Source organism: Hypanus sabinus, chromosome 25 (assembly GCF_030144855.1).
Source record: "Hypanus sabinus isolate sHypSab1 chromosome 25, sHypSab1.hap1, whole genome shotgun sequence".
In the NCBI taxonomy this organism is placed as follows: domain Eukaryota; kingdom Metazoa; phylum Chordata; class Chondrichthyes; order Myliobatiformes; family Dasyatidae; genus Hypanus; species Hypanus sabinus.
The window spans coordinates 12735082-12755038 of NC_082730.1; the positions used below are offsets into that span (position 1 = coordinate 12735082).

At 48.0% G+C, this 19957-nt stretch overlaps 1 protein-coding gene across 7 annotated transcripts in view; it reads left to right on the plus strand.

Annotated features, from left to right (window-relative positions):
* Positions 1-19957, plus strand: part of LOC132381022 (Krueppel-like factor 15) — a 39861-nt gene that overhangs the window by 11467 nt on the left and 8437 nt on the right. The window contains exons 1-5 of one of the 7 annotated variants that reach the window (XM_059950110.1): positions 6524-6667; positions 8109-8497; positions 12078-12357; positions 16936-18005; positions 19598-19666. In XM_059950110.1, coding sequence (XP_059806093.1) covers positions 17056-18005; positions 19598-19666 — 1019 coding nt within the window. In that variant the 5' untranslated portion in view covers positions 6524-6667; positions 8109-8497; positions 12078-12357; positions 16936-17055. Of the gene's footprint in view, positions 1-6523; positions 6668-8108; positions 8498-12077; positions 12358-16935; positions 18006-19597; positions 19667-19957 lie in introns of those variants that run through there. The other 6 variants (XM_059950111.1, XM_059950112.1, XM_059950114.1 and 3 more) reach the window with 6 other exon arrangements.

A 19957-nucleotide genomic window follows, 5' to 3' on the forward strand; every position in this document is an offset into this window, starting at 1 on the left:
CCTCCCACAGCCCAAAGACATACAGGTTAATTGGTCACATCAGTACTGTTGGGCCGGAAGGGCCTGTTTTCATGCTAAACAAGTAAATAAACTGTTTACATTTTTTACGTGTGTGACGCTGTGAAAGGGAGAGACTGTATTAAGTGTTCTCATGAAACCAGTGTGGGAACTAAACCAGTTTGCTAACCTATGACCTGAGCCAGATGTGAAATCAAATCTGTAAAAGCGATTTATTTTCTTCCTTTTAGAATTCAAGTTTGTGTCAGTGAGTGGTGGTGGGGTGGCGGGGGAGAGAGGTATTGGTGGGATCTGTATCCAATTATTGAATACTTCCACAGAGGAGTTTGCAATGGTTTTAGGGGCACGTGTATCATTTATTTCCAGGAGTGAAAAGGTTAACGTATGAGAAGCATTTGGTGACTCACTGGAGTTTAGAGCAACCAGGAGGGATCTCATTCAAAGCTTTGGAATATTAAAAGGCCTGGTGAACATAGAATGTTTCCTGTAGTGGGGGAGTCTACAATCAAAGAGCACAACCTCAGGATAAAAGGAAATCCCTTTACAGCGGAGATGAGGAGGAATTTCTTTAGCCGGAGAGTAGTGAATCTGTGGAAATCATTGTCACAGACAGCTGTGGTTGTCAAGTCACTGAGTATATTTAAAGCAGAGGTTGATATTTTCTTTATTAGTAAGGGTGTCAAAGGCTACGGGGAGAAGGCAGGAGAATGGGGTGGAGAGGGGTAATAAATCAGCCATGTTGGAATCATGGGGCAGACTCGATGTGCTGAATGGTCTAAATCTGCTCCTGCATCTTATTGGTCATTTAGCTGGCAGAATTTCATCTTCATGTTTAAATATGTCACTAAATTTCTCCAACTTGAGTTCCCCATTCGAGGGTGCTCCTTGAAAGGTCCCTCATGAGGGTGTCTGTGCTGTGCCTCATGAGGGCTCCACTGGGGTGTAAAACTAGAACGCACCAGTGGCTGATCAGAACTCTTGCCTGAGCCTGGGGACTCTTTAACATTTTCACACCTGACCTCTCCGTAGCTGTGAGATTTGTACCACCGTGTCAGTGAGAGGGGGAGTTGGTGTGCGTCAGAACGCAGGTGGATTGCTTTCAGCACTGACGACGTGAGTCAAACTTTGTCATTGGAAACCAGATATCAGACGTCCACATGTGCCCTGGTATCACAATTGAGATTGTATCAGATGTTGGTGAGACCACGCAGGGAGCAGTGCAGTTCCAGTTATTCAGCCACAGCAGGGGCTTCCGACCTTTTTCATGCGTTGGACCCCTACCGTTAACCGAGAGGTCCGCGAACCCCAGGTTGGGAACTCCAAGCTACAGGAGGCGTCAGTCATTAAGCTGGTGAGAATGCAGGGAAGATTCAGAAGAATGTTGCTGGGACTGGAGGACTTGAGATACAAGGAGAGATTGGACAGGCCGCTCTGCTTTGCCTGGGGCGTAGGAGGCTGTGGGGTGATCTCAAGGAGGTTTATAAAATCACGAGATGCATCAGTAAGGTGAATGGTCACAGATTTCCTCCCCCCCCAGGATAGGCCAGTTCTGAAACTAGAGGGCATAGGTTTACAAGGAAAAGATTTCAAGGGGTCCTGACAGGCAACCATTTTACACGAGGGTCGTGGATAGATGGAGCTGCCAGATGAAATGGTAAAGGTGGGTCCAATTGCAATATACTTATGACTTACTCAGAGGATAGCACAGTCAGTGTAGCAGTCAGTACAATGCTTTGTAACCAGATGCAAGATTGTGGTTCGATTCCCGCTGTTGCCTGTATGTTCTCCCCAAAGGCATCAGGGTTAAGGTTAATGAGTTGTGGACATACCATGTTGGCACCAGGAACGTTGTAATACTCGCGGGCTGCCCAACACAAGCCTCTATGATTTGATATGATGTAAGATGTCGCCTCTCACTGCCTGTTTCGGCGTACACATGAAAGATAATGCTAATCTAATGAAGGATGGGAAAGGCTTGGAGGTATAGGGAACAAGTCCAGACAAAGGGGACTAGCTCAGGCAGCCATCTTGGTTGGCATGGACGAGTTGGGCCAAAGGGCCTGTTTCTACTCTGCGACTGTAGATGGGAGCAGCCCGTTGTAATTGCAGTGTCACTGCACCTCGATCCAGCTCCTGGCCAGTGCAGCTGTCTCCTGCACAGATATAACATCAGCCGGTGAGACACAAAAAACACCACTGTACACATTGGGGATTGACCTAATTGCATTACTTGGTATGAATGGGTCCCTGTAGAATTGCTGACCTAGCTGGAGAGAGGAGTTCTCCCATTAACATCCCTACGTTTTTTCGTGGAAATTTCTGCTTCACGATGCCGGAGATCCCTCAGGCGGGATGCCACTGTGGCTTGGTGGTCAGAACAACACTACTGCTATTACAGTTCGGGGCGCCAGAGTTCAATGTTCAGTTCCACTGCCATCTGTAAGGAGTTTGTATGTTCTCCCTGTGACTCTGTGAGTTTCCGGTTTCCTCTCACAGTCCAAAGATGTACCAGTTAGTAGGTTAACTGGTCATTGAAAATTCTCCTGTAATTGGGCTAAGGTTCAATAGATGGATTACTGGGTGGTGCAGCCTGTTCAAATAAAATAAACAAAGTAAAAATATTGCCTCTGCTCACCCACCACACTGGAATTTTAAACTATTTTATTTGGTGATGGAATGGGGCCTCTAGGGTACATAAAAATGGCGTACAACCATCCCATGAATCTCATTGCCCCTAGAGCTCTGCACAGTTTTCCCCTGCAGTTACATAAACAATCCCTTTTAGAATGTTGCTCTTGTTATCTTTTGGACCGTGCATCACAGATCATCGATATTTGCTCCTTTTTTTTCCCTAATCATCCTGATTTATATCTGTTCCAACCCCTTTTGCAATGTGTCACATTAAAGCCAGAACCATTAAGTTTACAACCAAAGGGAGTTAATTTCTCTCTGCCTGACCGACTGAGTTCAAATCAGTAGCTTGTTCTTTGATCATGCTGTCTGCTGGTTTCATTGGTTCTTTTCTTCAGAAGTCTGGAGGCTTCTCAGTCACTCACATCAGTGAGGAGGTACAGAACTCTGAAGACTCTCACTCAACAATTCGAAACCACCTCCTTCCCCTCTGCCGTCAGATTTCTGTGCAGTCGGTGAATCTCTCTATTTTGTACTTTGTTCGCCTTTGTAATTTACAATAATTTAATGTTTGTGAAGAGGGTCTGACTTGGGTGTTGGGAGATCCATGATGATAGATGGTGCCTTCTTCAGGCAACATGTCCTGTAGATGCTGTCAGTGGTGAGAAGATGGGCCGGGCGCAGGGATCATCCTTTCAGCGTCTGCCCTGTTCATTCCTCGCAGGATCCGTAAGACAAATCCCAACTCTGTGACAACGTCACTGCTCCCTCTGGTCATTTCTTCCGGCACGTACACTGGGAACGCAGGGATGCTGGCATCAACGTAGGACGTTCATTTCATAAGCATCATTTCTTCCGGTACATAGGAAGGATGGTAGAAACACAGGCATGCTGGCATGCACACTCCATAGGAAGGGGAGCAGTGGAAGGCCATTGAGCCCTTCGAGCCTGCTTGCTATCCATGCTCGCTGTAATTAAGTGATAGGTTTTTCAGTCACGGAACTAATGACTAACCGAGTCAGTCTGAGTTCAATGCGTTAACTAGAAGCAGAGTGTCACTTGGTAATGAGTCATTAAAAATTTGGCAACAAAATGACTATTTTTAAGAAGTGTTAATTGATCTGGATCTGGATGCATCATTGACTCCTTTGGGAGATGCCATCAAACAGGATAAATCACCCAGCAAGCTAGTCAGTGTGCAACCAGGGCAGATTTTAAAGATTAGCTTTATTTGTCAATGTACAGTGAAATGCGTCATCAAATCAGCGAGGATTGTGTGGGGAAGTGTCAGAAACGTAGCAGGTCCGCTCCTCACCAACTCTTGGCTGTACGTCTGTGGACAGTGGCAGGAAGGCAGAGCGCCCGGAGGATGGTCACAGGGAGGAATCACAAACAGGCAGCGGGAGAAATCGAACCTCGACCCCACGGCCAGCGGCGTGAAGCATCAGGCTGGCTGAACGCTACCGTACCGCCCAGGCGACTGTCAAATGGACGGGACCTCTTTGCCCGTGTTCAAAGTTGAAGCTAAATTTCCTTCCTGTCAAGTGGAACTTCAGTTCATTTGGTATCTGCCAAATGATAAAGGGTCCCGGACCCAAACGGGGGTGGTTTACTCCCCTCTCTAGATGCTGTCTGACTTGCAGCATTCGGTGTGTGTTGCTCTGGGCTGGTCAAATCCTGTCAAGGAACTAGGACAAATAGCGCTTCAGTGAGCGCTCAGTTAAATCCACCCGAGGGGTCCAAAGAAGCAAAACTGTGGACGGTAACTTGGCACTTTTCTTTGTTTCTATGGAAACAATAAATGTACAGCATGGGCCACAACATGGGAATTGGAGCAGGTCTGGCAAGGACATCTATGAAGCACTGTCAGGAGAAATACTCACGTTAAATGCTGAGGCCATGCCCTCTTCTCGCTAGTACCATCAGGCAGGAGGTACAGGAGCATCAGGTCCCACAACGCCAGGTTCAGAATCCGATTTAATATCACCGGCGTACTCTGAGATTTGTTGATTTTGTGGCAGCAGTACAATAAAACACTTAATAATAATGAATTGTGGAATTACAGGAACTGTGTATATAATTAATTAATTAAGTAAGTAGTGTGAAAATAGTAGTGAGGTAGTGTTCGTGGGCTCAGTGCCTTGGGTGACGAGGGTCCTTAATGACGAGGCATCGCTCCTTGAAGATGTCCTGGATGCTGGGGAGGTTACTGCCCGTGATGGAGGGAATGAGTTCCCAACTTTCTGCAGCTTCTTTCAATCCTGTGAGTAACCCCCCAGCACTCCCCCCCCCCCCCCCCAAACCAGACGGCGGTACAGCCAGGTAGACTGCTCTCCGCGGTACGTCAGTAGAAATTTGCGGCGTTCAGGAGCAGAACGGTTAATTATCAGTTTTAATATCATTGGAGTGTATTGTTTTGTGGCAGTGGTACAGTGCAAGACAGACCCCACTTGAAGGACTGTGCTCAGTTCCGGTCGCCTCAGTACAAGAAGGATGTGGAAGCCATAGAAAGGGTGCAGAGGAGATTTACAAGGATGTTGCCTGGATTGGGGAGCATGCCTTATGAGAATCGGTTGAGTGAACTCGGCCTTTTCTCCTTGGAGCGACGGAGGATAAGAGGTGACCTGATAGAGGTGTATAAGATGATGAGAGGCATTGATCGTGTGGATAGATAGAGGCTTTTTCCCAGGGCTGAAGTGGTTGCCACAAGAAGACACGGGTTTAAGGTGCTGGGGAGTAGGTACAGAGCAGATGTGGGGGGTAAGTTTTTTACTCAAGAGAGTGGTGAGTGCGTGGAATGGGCTGCCGGCAACGGTGGTGGAGGCGGATACGGTAGGGTCTTTTAAGAGACTTCTAGGTACATGGAACTTAGAAAAATAGAGGGCTATGGGTAACCCTAGTAATTTCTAAGGTAAGGACATTTTCAGCACAACTTTGTGGGCCGAAGGGCCTGTATTGTGCTGTAGGTTTTCTATGTTTCTAAAAATGACTATAAGTTGCGTTAAGTAAATAGATGGATAGTCAATGCAAAACAGGATTAGTGAGGTCATGTTCATGGACTGTATAAATCCATTAAATCTGACTGCAGAGGCGACAAAGCTGTTCCCAAAACACTTGAGTGTGGGTCTTCAGGCTCTTGTACCTCCTCCCCTATGATAGTAATGAGAAGGGAGCATGGCGAGGACTTTATGATGGATGAAGTCTTCCTGAGGTACTGACTTTTAAAGATATGGTGGGAAGGTGCGTGTCTATGTTAAGTCTACAACGCTCTGCTCCCTCCTTCAATCCTGCACATCGGCGCCTCCACACCGGACAGTGATGTGACCAGTCAAAATGCTTTCATCTATGGAAATAAAAAATCGGGAAAGTCTTTGGTGACATATCAAATCTCCTCGGAGTACTAGTGAAGTAGAGCCTCTGGTTTGCTGCCTTGGTGATTACATCAACCTGTTGGCTTTTACAGGAGAGTCATGCACGGCAGGCCCAGGAGAAATATCTGCGTTGCGTGCCTCAGGAGGAATTTGTGTTCAGAGTGACTCAGCAGAAATGCGTGCACCACGCTCAGGAGGAACTTGGGTATAGAGCATACGCTCAGGAGAAGAGAGAGAGAGTGAGTGTGTGTGTATGGTGCTCAGGAGGAACTTGAATTTAATATGCTTGAGAAATCTGAGAAGGCAGAAGGAAGGCTGATTTATTTATTCTAAGGATCTATTAAATTAATTCATTCACTGATGCAGCGCAGTAGCAGGTCTTTCCAGCCCAGTGAGCCTGCACCCGCCCGGTTACACCCACATGACCAATTAACTTGCTAGCCCATACGTCTTTGGAATGTAGGTAGAAACCAAGAACCAGAAAACTGCAGTCGTGGGGAGAACATACAAACTTATTCCAGACAGTGGCAGGAATTGAACCCGGGATAAGTGGTGCTGTAATAGTGTTACGCTAATCACTGCACTGCTGTGCTACCTCTAAATTCATAAAATCTTGAGAGGCGCGGGCAAGGGATCCTTTTCTGGAGGTAGGAATGTCAAAAGCTAGAGAACAGCATTTGAGGTGGTGGGGGGGGTGGAGTTTGAGGGAGAGGTGTGGGGCAATGCTTTTTTCACACAGGGACTGGTGGGTGCCTGGAACTGGCTGTCATCATTACTTGTGAAGCAAATACGACAGTCGTGTTTAAGGGGCTTTTAGACAGGCACATGAATATAGGCACAGAGAACGGAGGGATGTGGATCTTGTGCAGTCAGAAGAGATTTGTTTATCTTGGCGTGGTGTTTGGCACAGACGTTGTAGGCCAAATGGTCTGTTCCTGGGCTGTACTTCCACACCTGCATTGGCCTCCGTCAGAGCGGAGATATAGAAACATAGAAAGTAGGTGCAGGAGTAGGCCATTCAGCCCTTTGAGCCTGCACCGCCATTCAGTATGATCATGGCTGATCCTCCAACTCAGAACCCTGTACTGGCTTTCTCTCCATACCCCCCCCCCCCCCCCCCGATCCCTTTAGCCACCAGGGCCATATCTAACTTCCTCTTAAATATAGCCAATGAACCGGCCTCAACTGTTTCCTGTGGCAGAGAATTCCACAGATTCACCACTCTCTGTGTGAAGAAGTTTTTCCTCATCTCGATCCTAAAAGGCTTCTCTTTTATCCTTAAACAGTGACCCCTCGTTCTGCACTCCCCCATAGGAGCCTAAAGGCACGCACTCATTTTAGCAACAGCTTCTTCCGCTGCATCAGGGTCCTGAACAAACCCATAAAAACTCCCTCACTATTTTTTGCTCTCTTTTTGAACCACTTAATATAATTTTAAAATATTTGTTTCTTCTTATGTTACTGTTCCTCTCGTGTTCTCAATATTTATTGCTGATTTATTATAATTTTCTTTTTGTATTTGCACACTGCTCGTATGCCCAGTTCTGCAGTCTTTGGATTACAGCTATTGGATTTATTGAATGTGCCTGCAGGAAAATAAATCTCAGGGTTGTATATGGTGTCATACAGTACTTTGACAATAAATTTACTTCGAACTTTGCTTCCACAAAACAACAAATTTCATGACATACGGCAGTGATATTAAATCTGATTCTGATAACAAATCTATAGCCTTTTCAAACTGGCATCAGAGATGTTAATGTCTCAGCCAAGTGCAGAAATGTGTGTGCACCTGTCATCAGTCTAATGGGATGCCCATTGTGCGTGGGTAGTTGGTGTAACCTAAATTCCTGTGCATAAGGAATGACTGACTTCGTCCATTGATAACACGCAAAATCATTAGTCTGTACGGCTGCTCCAAATTTACTTACTGCTTTCAAGGAGTTAAATGTTCATATATGGAAGTGGAATGTTTTCGTTTAAAGTGTCATACAGAGTCAAATACACATTTACACTAATCCTACTCTAATCCCATTTTATTCTCCCTACGTTCCCTTTGACTACCCTGCATACTCTGTCTGGATGAAGGGTCTTGAACTGGCATGTCGGCTGTCCGTTTCCCTCCACTGATCAACACACAAAGAATGCCGGAGTGCCGGAAAGCAGGCCAGGCAGCATCGGTGGAAAAGAATAAAGAGTCGCCGTTTTGGGCCGGGGCTCTCCACAGATGCCGCTCGGCCCGTTGAGTTCCTCCAGCATTCCGTGTGCTGCTCTGGATTCAAGCGTCTGCCGCCCCTTGTGCCTCCACGCTCGAAGACTCCCCTACACACGAGGAGCACCTTACAGCGTCCTACTGACTTACAACGTACCTTCACTCCATCTGCCTCGAAAGACGAAATGTCCGCGTATTTCACAAGTTCCCATTCTGGAAGTCTGGCTCATGGTGTCCTACAGTGCCACATTGAGGCCACACTCAGGTTGGAGAGCATCACCTCAGAGTCGCCTCCAACTGATGGCATGAACAGTGATTTCTCTAGCTTCCAGCAACTTCTCCCTCCTCTCTTTTTCCATTCCCCGGTCGCACCTTCTGACCTGGTCCATCACCTCGTTCGGGTGCCCCTCCTCCTCCCTTTTCTCCCATGACCCACTCTCCTCTCCAATCAGATTGCTGCTTCTTCAGTCCTTTACCTTCTCCACCTATCACCTCACAGCTTCTTACTTTAGTCCCCCTCCCCCTTCACCTATTACCTCCCAGCTTGTACTTCCCCTCCCACTCCCCCAACCTTCATATTCTGGCCTTTTTATCCCCCCCCCCTTCTGTTCCGGTCCTGGTGAAGGGGTCTCAGCCCAAATCGTCGACGGTTTACTCCCCCTCCATAAATGCTGTCCGACCTGCTGAACTGATCAAGCCACCTACGTGCACGTGGGAGGAAATGGAAGCCCACTTGGTCACAGGGAGAACGTGTAGACTCCACACAGTCAGCAGCCATGGTTGGGATTGAACCCAGGGCTCTTGGTGCTATGGGGAAGCGGCTGATCCAGCTGTGTCACTGTACTACCCTGTCTCAAACATTAGGAAGTGTAATCAAACTGCACTGAAGTAGCATTTCCTTTAGGAGAAAGGGGCCGTGGTGCATCTGGAAACATTGAGGGAACTGTTTGGCGGTTACTCCAACATTCCTGGCCCAAGCGTGTGAGTGTAATGCGCTCACTCTGCTAGAGACCTAGGTTTAGTTCCTCCTGCTGTTTGTAAGTAGTCTCCGAGATCGTGTAGGTTTCCTCTCGGTTCTCTGGTTTCCTCCCACAATGCAGAGGCATACAGGTTAGAGGGTTAATGGGCATAATTGGGTGGCGTAGCCTCCTGGGCAGAAAGGCTTATTACCTGGCTGTATCTCGCAACAGTAAAAATAAATAAATAAAGACCCGTGTCACACTGCTAGAATCACAGAGCATCATTGTGGTGTGTTCCTCCTCAGACATGCATATATTTTCAGCAATGAAGTACTTCAGAACAGGAATGCCTTTGAAGAGAACATTTTCAGTCAGGGCAGCACAGTAGAGTAGTGGTTACTTTACAGCACAGCTGCCCTGGGTACAATCTCCCCCTGCCTGTAAGGAATTTGTATGTTCTTCAAATCCCGAGACCAGGCCCCAATTTGTCACGTACCCCATGACTGGGTTACTAAACCAGCAGAAATGGAATGATACGTTGGAGTCAGGTGGTACTGTAACTGAAGGTGTTTATTAGTAAACTAATACAGTATCAAAAATGCAAATACACATTAAACAGGTTAGCAGTGATAAATACAGAAGTGTAGGGATAAGAATCAAAACCAAGCTCTATCGTAGTCTAGGAGTAAATGAATAGTCTTAAGATAATGCAGAGTTCAGTTTAGTTTGGGTTGAGGTAGTTGCTGTTGTGATGATGGAGAGAGAGAGAGAGAGAGAGAGTGAGTGAGAGATGAGCAGCTGCAGCAGGCAAACCTTTTGTTGTCTCCTTGTTCCGTTGTGGTCACTGATTATGACCCCTGCATTCCAAGTCAGACCGTTCTTCAGTGGTGGGCTCGTCACCCAGGCATGGGTGGACACCCACACAAGCCCCCACCAGCCTGGTTTCACACACGGTGAGCCTCTGACCGACCGATTCCCCTGAATCGATCCTCAAAGCCCCCACCTTCCTGTGGGTGCACAACACTCTTTCAGTGTCCAGTGGCGTGTCTGCCTGTGTCTCAGCAGACTCGTCTTTTATCTCCCTGTGGTGAACTATGTGCCTGTCTGGACACGCCCCCTGCTGACTGCTCCTGTGGCTCCTCCCACAGGCCCCTGTATAAAGGCGATCTGAGGCCTGACGCTCGGCCTCAGTCTCCAGGTCATAGTATGATGGACACTCACTCCTGGTTCCTTCTTCCAGTCAATAAAAGCCGATATTTCGCCTTACGTCTCAGTGTGAGTTATTGATGGTGCATCACTCCCCTGCCGGGGTACCAGCCGCTCATCAAACTGGCCACTCCCTGCTGTCTCAGCAGGCATCTGACATCACTCTGCCGTGTCAGCAAGGATTCACACAAGCAGGCAAAGTCCTTGGAAGTAAAGTCAGCGAAGAAGCCATAATTTTAAATCCTTGTGTCTCTCTCATTATCAGCATGTGTAGCATGGTGCCTCTTCCCCTCTTTATCTCTCTCTCTCGTTAGCAGCATAGTTCAGGGTGGGTCAACTCTGGACCCCATCTCCCCATGGTTTTCTCATCACACGTAACAGGTTAGATCAGGGGATTGCTGGGTGGCCTGGCTCAAGAGCTGGAAAGGCCTATTCTGCATTGTATCTCAATGAATGAATAAATAAATAAAATAACTGTTAGAGCATAAGACAAAGGAGCAGAATAGGCCATTCAGTCCTTCAAATTTACTGTTCCATTCCATCATGGCTGATTGATTTTCCCTCTCAACCTCATTCTCCTGGCTTCTCTCTGTAACCTTTGACTAATCACGAACCCATCAACCTCCAGTTTAAATATACCCAATGTCTTAGCCTCCACAGCCGTCTGTAGCTATGAATTCCACAGAATGACCATCCTCATTGTGAACTTCCTCCTCATTTCTGTTCTAAAGGGATGTCCTTCCTATTCTTACGCTGTGCCCTCTGGTTCTAAACACTCCCACTACTGGAAGCATCCTCTCCATGCCCACTATATCTACATCTTTGACTATATCCTGAAATAGTCCTTGTCTTTGTCCTTGCATATCAGCTGACTGCTTCAGGCAAACTGTGGGCGGGAGAGGGCAGCATTTACTGGCCCAACCCATTTCTGCATACCGTGACTCCGGAACTGATGCTAGCCCTACCTGTTGCACTCAGGCAGCAGAGCAGAAAGCAGTTTGCACTGGAATTTCTGGGTGTGTGTGACTCACCTGTGTGTTCCACATAACCAGGTAATTCAGCCTTCCCGTCTATTGTCATCCTGAAGGCTCAATCACGCATGCCGGCTGCTGACCTGCTGAGAAACTCAGGTCGCCTGACACCCAAGTGCTTGAACTGAGTGCCCGCCCTTTTTGAAAATGTTAAGTGGGATCTAGGGAGGCAGAATCAGTGTATCATGGTGCCATGATCAGAGCTGACACTCAGCTTCAGCGAGCTGGACTCACTGCTGAGCTCTTGGCACTGTCTGTGTGGAGTTTGCATGCTCCCTCTGTGAAGTGGGGTGTTCCCTCCCCCCCAACAACCCCAGAACATACGAGTTGGTAGGGTAATAGACCACACTGAATTGGGCCGAGTGTGTAGGTGAAAGGTTAAATTTGAGGATGATTGACAGGAATGTGGGCGAATAACCAGGCAAACCTGATTCGTGTAGATGGTCAGTATGGAGGTGGTGGGGAGAAGGAGCTGTTTTTGTGCTGTACAGCTCCGGGATTAGTTAGTGTCGTGGAAATCAGAAAGGCAGATGCTGGAAATCTGAAATAAAAACGGGAGCTGCTGGAAACCCTCAGGTTGTAACAGCGGTGGTTGCCATGCTGGGTTTGAACCGGGGTTGTTAATGTGAAGTTTTGTATCTTTGAGCAGTCAACTACCAGGAAAGTCTTGGACCAGGTGAACCCCAAGTGCAGAGGAGGCCAGAGGCAAGGATGGAATTGAATAAAGCATCTCCACTTGTGGATTGTTTAGTAGCGAGCACAGGCTAGTACTCAAGAATCACGACACACAGAAACTTAAATGGACAAACAAAACAAGGCTCAGCTGCACCGATAACTAAAATAAATCACGGGTGAAAATAAGAAACAATCACGGGAAGAGGAGCGTCAGAGTCTGGAGAGCCCTGACGCCCCCAGGTGGTCAGACTGAGGTATGACACGGGCTGTCCTGATGAAGGATAACTATTTCTCTTTCTGCAGATGCTGTCTGGCCCGCTGAGTGTTTCTGCCATATCTTGTATTTACTTTAGTGTGTGATTATTTTAAAATGGGTGCTTGATGCTCAGCAGGGACTTAGTGGGTTGAAGGGTCTGTTCCTGAAATGGATGATTTTATGATTCCCACTCTGTCTTGCCCAGGGACCAAGTGAAATCTCCACCCATTCTTCCCTTCCCACCTCCTTCCATCTAGGACAATTAAGTTTTAACAGCAATGACATTAAGGCACAGTCTGGACCTTAAATTAAAGCACTAAATGTAGGAAATACTCACCAAGTGGCCAGCTTCTGTAAGAGGGGGAAATATCAATGGTTATTGCAACTGCTAATAAGCAGACATGGTAGTGATCAAAGGAGACACAAGAGACTTCAGGCGGTGGAGTCTAAAGTGAGAAAAAACTGCTGGAGGATCACAGCAGGTTGAGCAGCATCTGTGGAGGCAAAAGGCCAGTCAGTGTTTCAGATCAAGAACCCTGCAACAGAATTGAGAGGTTGAGGGAAGATAGCCAGTATACCATTGTGAGAGGGAATGGTGAGATAGAGGCAGGTAGGCATCAGGTACAACCAGGTCATGCGCGAGATGATGGAGGGCAGGAGAGGACAAGGGTAGAAATGGTGACTGGTAGGTGGAAGCAGATAGGGGAGGAGTGATGGGCAGGTGCAGCCAGGGAGGGGCTGGAGAGGCGATAGGAAAGGTGCACGAAGGGAGAAGAACCCCAGGTGGATTGGGTTGTGGGAGATGGTCTGGTTGAACCAGGTAGGGGAGGGCTCCAAGTCTTGGTAACATTCCATCCCTCCCCCACCCCTCAGTTGTTACCCATCCGCCCCCATCTCACCCATCACACGCTCAACACTTTAAGAACAGCTTCTTTCCGTCTGCCATCAGATTCCTGAATTGCACTGGGAATCACTGCTCTCTCTCTTTGTTCTACTTACAGTATTATGGTAACATATAGTAATCTTTATACCTGTTGCACTGTAGTAGTAGTGTGATCGCTGAACCGGAGTATGATGATCTGTTAAGGGGTTGTTTGTTGATTTCTATAATGGAGATGTGCGTGACTGTTTAACATAGGGAGGCTGATGCACAGGCAGCCATCACACAGTCTTCATCAGACTGGGGGCAGGGTCCATTGGTAAGGAATTACAAGATGATTGGGGTGTCTTCGCTGATGCAGCCTTCCTCTGCCTTCACTGCCGTTGTGATGCATCATCATCACCTTCTGTTGAGGCCTTGGTTGGATTGCTGTTTGTCTGGAATCTTCCCCTTGACCTTACCGCCGGGGGTGACCTACTCGAAGCTAAGGCACTCGATCTCGGCTCTCCACCCCCCCAAGGTGACCATCCTCAGAGGAGGTTGCGGTGCAAAGCTGCAGCAAAACCACAAACTTCACGACGTGCGTCGGTGACGACAGACCCGACTCTTCCCCCCACCCCACCCACACTCTCTCAGTCCTGCTGCAGAGTCCTCGCCCGAAACGCCGGCCACCCCTTTGCCTCCACAGTTGCTGTTTGACCTGCTGAGGTCGTCCAGCAGCATTGGTATCTGATACTGATGAACTCAGCCTGCCAAGTGTCTCTGTGCTCTGTACATTCCTCCAGCTAGTCTGTCAGTAGTTCCATTACAAAAGTCCTTCCATTTGCCAGTGTGAGGTCACAACATCACTGTCATTAATTGGCCGTAGTCGTGGATTACCACACAAGGTTCTCTTGTCTGTTCCCCTGATAGCTCCTTTAGAGCATATGTCCAATAAACTATCAGAGTGTTAGAATCTGTGTTACATTGAAATTTGGTTTGGTGAATTTGTATTGGTTTAATTTAACAATATCTGTAATCTTGTTGCACAGTACAGGCCTTACAGCCCGGGATGTTAACATACTCCATAATCAATCTAATCCTTCCCTCCTACACAGCCCATAACTCTCCAGTTTTTCTTGTGCCCCTGTGCCTATCTTAGAGTGTTTAAAATGTACGTGTTGTATTAGTTTCTACTGCCACCCCTGGCAGAGCATTCCAGACATCAGTCACTCTCCTTGTAAAATGCGGACGCCTTCTGTCTTTCAATGGCGATTGGCAGTCCAGCTTAAAGGTGCATGACCACCACCAACTGGACTGTGCGTTCCTAATATCATCTTCCTAGCGCAAGTGACATTAAATGCTCCAAGAGCTTGTCACCCTTTAAAGTTGCGCTGCAGCAAGAGGATGTCCTGAAAACGGCAGCAATGACCAGCGTGCTCCCTCCTCTCCAGCCTATTGAGCTCTCAGACTGTGTTCCAGTATGCAGCCTGCACTTGCTTCCGGGATCATGGGGCACGCCCGAGCGTTGCTCTCTAAAGCTAGTACCTGGACTCCAAATCCTTTTTGTGATTAAGAAAATGGGGGTGGGAAGGATGGGATTTGTAGGGCCAACAATATTCCAGCATTGATTGATCAGGGCAAAATGACTGTCACTGAAATAGAGAAGGCCGAGTCACTGGCTAGGTCACGTGTTGCGATTCATAATCAAGATAATCCAAGTGAAGAGGTTAAACAATGTAGGGATAAGGCTGCAACTGAATATCCTGATGTGTTGGAAGCCAGCTGTAGCCAAAAACCTGTGTCATTCACTCTTTCTCTGCCGCTCACTTTAAACAATGCTTCACTCCCATTTCAAACCAGTCCTTGGGGAATCTTTCAGTTGATGTATCTCTCTCTTCCTCATAACCTTAAATCTACCTCTCTAACACTGCATTCTCCTCCAACCATGTTAAATACCTTCCTCTGACATCTCTCCTGAAGTTTTGTCCGCTCACCTTAAACTGATGTCCACTGGTGTTGACCACTGCTGCCCTGGGAATGAGGCGCTGGCTGTTCACTATCGTATGCCTCTCATAATCTTGTACACCTCCATCATGTTGCCTCTCATTCCCCTTCACTCCAAAGAGAAAAACCCTGCCTTGCTGAACCATTCCTCACAAGACATCCAGGCAAGTCTCCTCTGCACCCTCTCAAATGCTTCCATATCCTTCCCCGAAGGAGGTGTTTCACCTTTCAACATGTCTCGATTCACAGGCATGTCACCTGTTTGACACAATTGCTTGAGATTCAAGTAAACATTTACAGTCAGTGCATGGCAAATCAGGACAGGAATCTGTAAAAGTGCTGAGATTCCCTTAACTCCGCAATGCCAACGATCCTCATGAAAGGTCTTGGCCTGAAACGTCGACGGGAACCCACCTCCATCAATGCTGCTGAGTTCCTCCAGCATTTTGTGTGTATTGTATCAGTGTTCCCTAAAACCAAACTAAACGAATTAGAGTGGGTACAAAACCAGAACACTGCGGATGCCAGAAAGCTGAAATTAGAACAGAAAATACTTGAAAAACTTTGAATGTCAAGAGAGCCCGCTTTAGATTGTTACGAGGCAACAGGTTTCGTTCACTGAGGACTGACATTTTAAGAGACGCTTGGATGAGGTGGGACTATGATGTCAGTGTAACCAGCTGCGGCCAACTGCTGCTGTTCAGTAAGGAGAGAGCGAGAGAGACAGGCTGTTGGAACTTCAGCTTGCCATTGCCACGGTTTGGAACTCTTCCATGCCCAAAAGATTGGGTTGATCATATGCACACAGTGCACAACGAATGTGTGTCTGTCACTTGATTGAGCTTGATAGTTCAGGAAACTCACTCACTCACTCACTGTCTCTCTCTCACACACACACACACACACACACACACACACACACCTGTTAACTTTTGTTTATTCAGTTTAATCTTTTACATATTGAGTAGATACTAATAAAGATAATGGTTTTAACATCAAAACCTGACTCAGTTTGTGATCTATTGCTGCTGGTATGTAACAAGATCAATTACAATACCTCAGCATTCTGAGAGACTGTAGATCATCATAACAAGCCATGAAAAAGTGGGCTTCCACTTATGTAGCCAAAGTCTTTTTCCCAGGGTAGGGGAGTACAAACAAGAGGTCGTAGGTTCAGAATCAGAATCAGTTTTAACATCACTGGCAGATGTCATGTAATTTCTATGCAGTGGCAGTACATTGCAATATATAATAATAAAAACTGTGAATCATTTTATGTGTGTGTGTTTAAGTTAAATAAGTAGTGCAAAAAGAGAAAAAAAAGTAGGGAGGTAGTGTTCACGGGTTCAATGTCCATTCAGAAATTTGAATGAGACTGCCAGAGGAAGTGGTTGAGGCTGGGACAACTGGACATTTAGAAGACATTTGGGCAGATTCATGGATAGGAGGGATATGGGCCAAACTTAGGCAAACAGATTTGACTCTGTCAGGCTTTTGGTTGGTACAGATCTGTTAGCTGAAGGGCTTGGTTCCATGCTGTATAGCCAAACATAAGAAATGGGAGCAGAAGTAGGCCATCAGCATTAAATCTTTTCCTCCATTCAATAAGATCATGAGTGAACTGGCCATTTAACTTCAATGTTAGAAAAGGTTCAGCTTTGCACTTCTAAGTTTCGTATTCTAATTGCTTCCTCTTTGTTTTCTTTGCAGCTCTGTGATGGCGAGTTCCCAACATTAGCCACTGAGGCACGCGGTTGTGTTCCTTGGACTCGTGGTTTCGCCTCTCTTCCTGTCCTGAGCCCTGGAACCGGCCGGGAGCTGCGGAAGGCAATGGTCTCATTAAACCACTGTGAGTCGCTGCGCTTCAGTGACCTGCTGCCAGCATCGGGGGGCAGTGGTGGACTGGCCCCCGGTCAGCTAGGGGCTAGCCCGGCCCGGCCCGTGGAGGACGGCGGCAGTGAGGGGTGCAGCCCCCGGTCTTGCTCGAGCCCAGACTCACAGGACAGTAGCGCCAACGCCAGCCTGCTGGAGCGGTGTGGCGTGGTGGGGATGCTGATGTCGAACCTGGAGGGCCGGCAGAGCCAGAGGGTGGACGCCCACCAATCCTCGGTGTTTGAGGCCGCAGTGACGGTGCCTGACTTCGTTCCGAACTCCTCGGACAACTTCATCCCCACACTGGAGGAGATTGAGGAGTTCCTGAAGGAGAAGATGGGGATGGTGAAGGAGGAACTCTCAGAGAGCGGGACACCGACTTCGGAGGCGGAGATCAAAGTGGCGGTGAAGTCGGAGGCATCTGTGGAATCCGGTGGACCTCCGGCGGGCGGGGGAGGTGGGTCAGGCCCGGGGGCAAGCAGCACGGCCACGGTGGGCGGCGTTCCTGTCCTGCTGCAGCTCCAGCCGTCCCAGGCTCTGGCCGCGCAGTCCCCAACGAACACCCCCAGGCTGGCGCAGCTGATCGTCAACGTGCAGGGCCAGACCTTCGCCCTGGTGCCCCAGCTGGTGCCAGCCCCCGCCAGCAGCAGCGGTGGCCGCCAGTTCGTAAAGATCGCGCCGCTGCCCATCGCGGCAAGGTCCGTCGCCGTCGGCGGGCTGGTCAGTGTGGTGGACGCCGGCCAGAAGCTGCAGAAGCCGCCGCCCTCGGCTGACGTCATCAGAGTCCACAAGTGCTCGTTCCCCGGCTGTAACAAGATGTACACTAAGAGCAGCCACTTAAAGGCACACTACCGGCGGCACACCGGCGAGAAACCCTATTCCTGCACGTGGCCAGATTGTGACTGGCGGTAAGTCAACTAAACGCACCCTTGCCCATCACCCGCCTGCTCCTGTCCCTCCAGCCCCCTTATTCCGCTGTCTGCTCTTTCCCCTCCCGTCCTACATTCATAGAGTAGGATCATGCAGTATAGAAGCAGGCCCTTCACCCCATCCCATCCATGCTGACCTCCCTTCTAGCCCCAGTTGTGGGACTAGCTAGTCCCAGTTGAGCGTTGTAAGCATGCTATGTTGAGGTCAGAATCTGTGGCAACACATGCAATGTATAAAATTCTAAAGGGATTGGACAGGCTAGATGCAGGAAGGTTGTTTCCGATGTTGGGGAAGTCCAGAACGAGGGGTCACAGTTTAAGGATAAAGGGGAAGCCTCTTAGGACCGAGATGAGGAAAAACTTCTTCACACAGAGAGTGGTGAATCTGTGGAATTCTCTGCCACAGGAAACAGTTGAGGCCGGTTCATTGGCTATATTTAAGAGGAAGTTAGATATGGCCCTTGTGGCTAAAGGGATCAGGGGGTATGGAGAGAAAGCAGGTACAGGGTTCTGAGTTGGATGATCAGCCATGATCATTCTGAATGGCAGCACAGGCTCAAAGGGCTGAATGGCCTACTCCTGCACCTATTTTCTACGTATCTATGTTTCTATGCGGGCTCCCCCCAGCGCCCACTCGGGGTTTCAATGTAAACAATGTATTTCACTGTATGTTTCGATGCAAACATGATAAATGATTTGAATTTTGAATCTTGAGTTGCCCGCATTTGGCCCATTACCCTCCAGTCTCCTCTCCTCCATGCACTTGTCCAAAAGTCTCCTAAATGTTCTGATCATACCCACCTCGCCAGCTCTGTCCAGGTGCTCACTACCCTCTGTGTGAAGAAGTTACCTTTTTTGGCACCTGGGGGTTGTCTGATGTTTTTCTCTCAAGGTTGTACACTGCCTGTGTACTTTGGTGATAAATGTACTTTGAACTTCGAGGTGATTCACAAAATGAACGCGGAGTATAGTGTTCCAGTTACAGAGGAGAGGAAATACAGCTTAAAGTGGGCAATAAGACGCAAGGGCTTCAACAAGGCAGATTCTGTATAAGAGGTGTGGGGCAGAAGTTGGTCTTGAGCCTGGCTGGTACAGTACGTGTTCTCAAGATTTTCTGTCTTCTGCCCTAGGAAGGGGAGAGGAGAAAATGACCAGGGTGGAAGGGGTCGTTGAGTATTTTGGCTGTTTTCACAAGGCAGCAAGACGTATAGACAGAGGCAATGAACGGGAGGCCGGTTTTCGTAACCACGACTCTCTGTATTGTGGTCTCGAGCAGAGTAGTTGCCGTAGCAAGCTGTGATGCTTTGTATACATAGAACATACAGCCTAGTACAGTCCCTTCGGCCCACAATGTTGTGCCGACCTTAATACCTACTCTTAAGATCAATGTAACCCTTCCCTCCCACAGAGGTCTCCGTTTATCATCCATCCATGTGTCTATTTAAGAGTCTCTTAAATACTCTAATGCATCTGCCTCTATTACCACCTCTGAAAGTGTGTAACAAGCACTTACCACTTTAACAAAAATACTTCTGACATCACCCCTATACTTCCCTCCAATTACCTTACAGTTATGGCCTTGGTATAAGCTACCATCTGGATCCATGTGTCACGTATGGTTGGATAAGTCTGTTTCATATGTGAGTAGATCTCTTTTTCCCTTAGGCAGATATTGCTAATGTGTGAGGAGCACCTGATGGCTCTAGGCCTGTACTGACCAGTGCTCAGAATGAAGAGGGAACCTCACTGAAACCTGTCGAATATTGAACGGCCTAGATAGAGTGGACTTGGAGAGGATGTTTCCTATAATGGGAGAATCTAGGGTACAGAGGGCACAGCGTCAGAAAAGAAGAGCGTCGCTTTAGAACAGATATGAGAGAGGGATTTCTTCAGCCCAGGAGTGGTGAATCTGTGGAATTCATTACCACAGA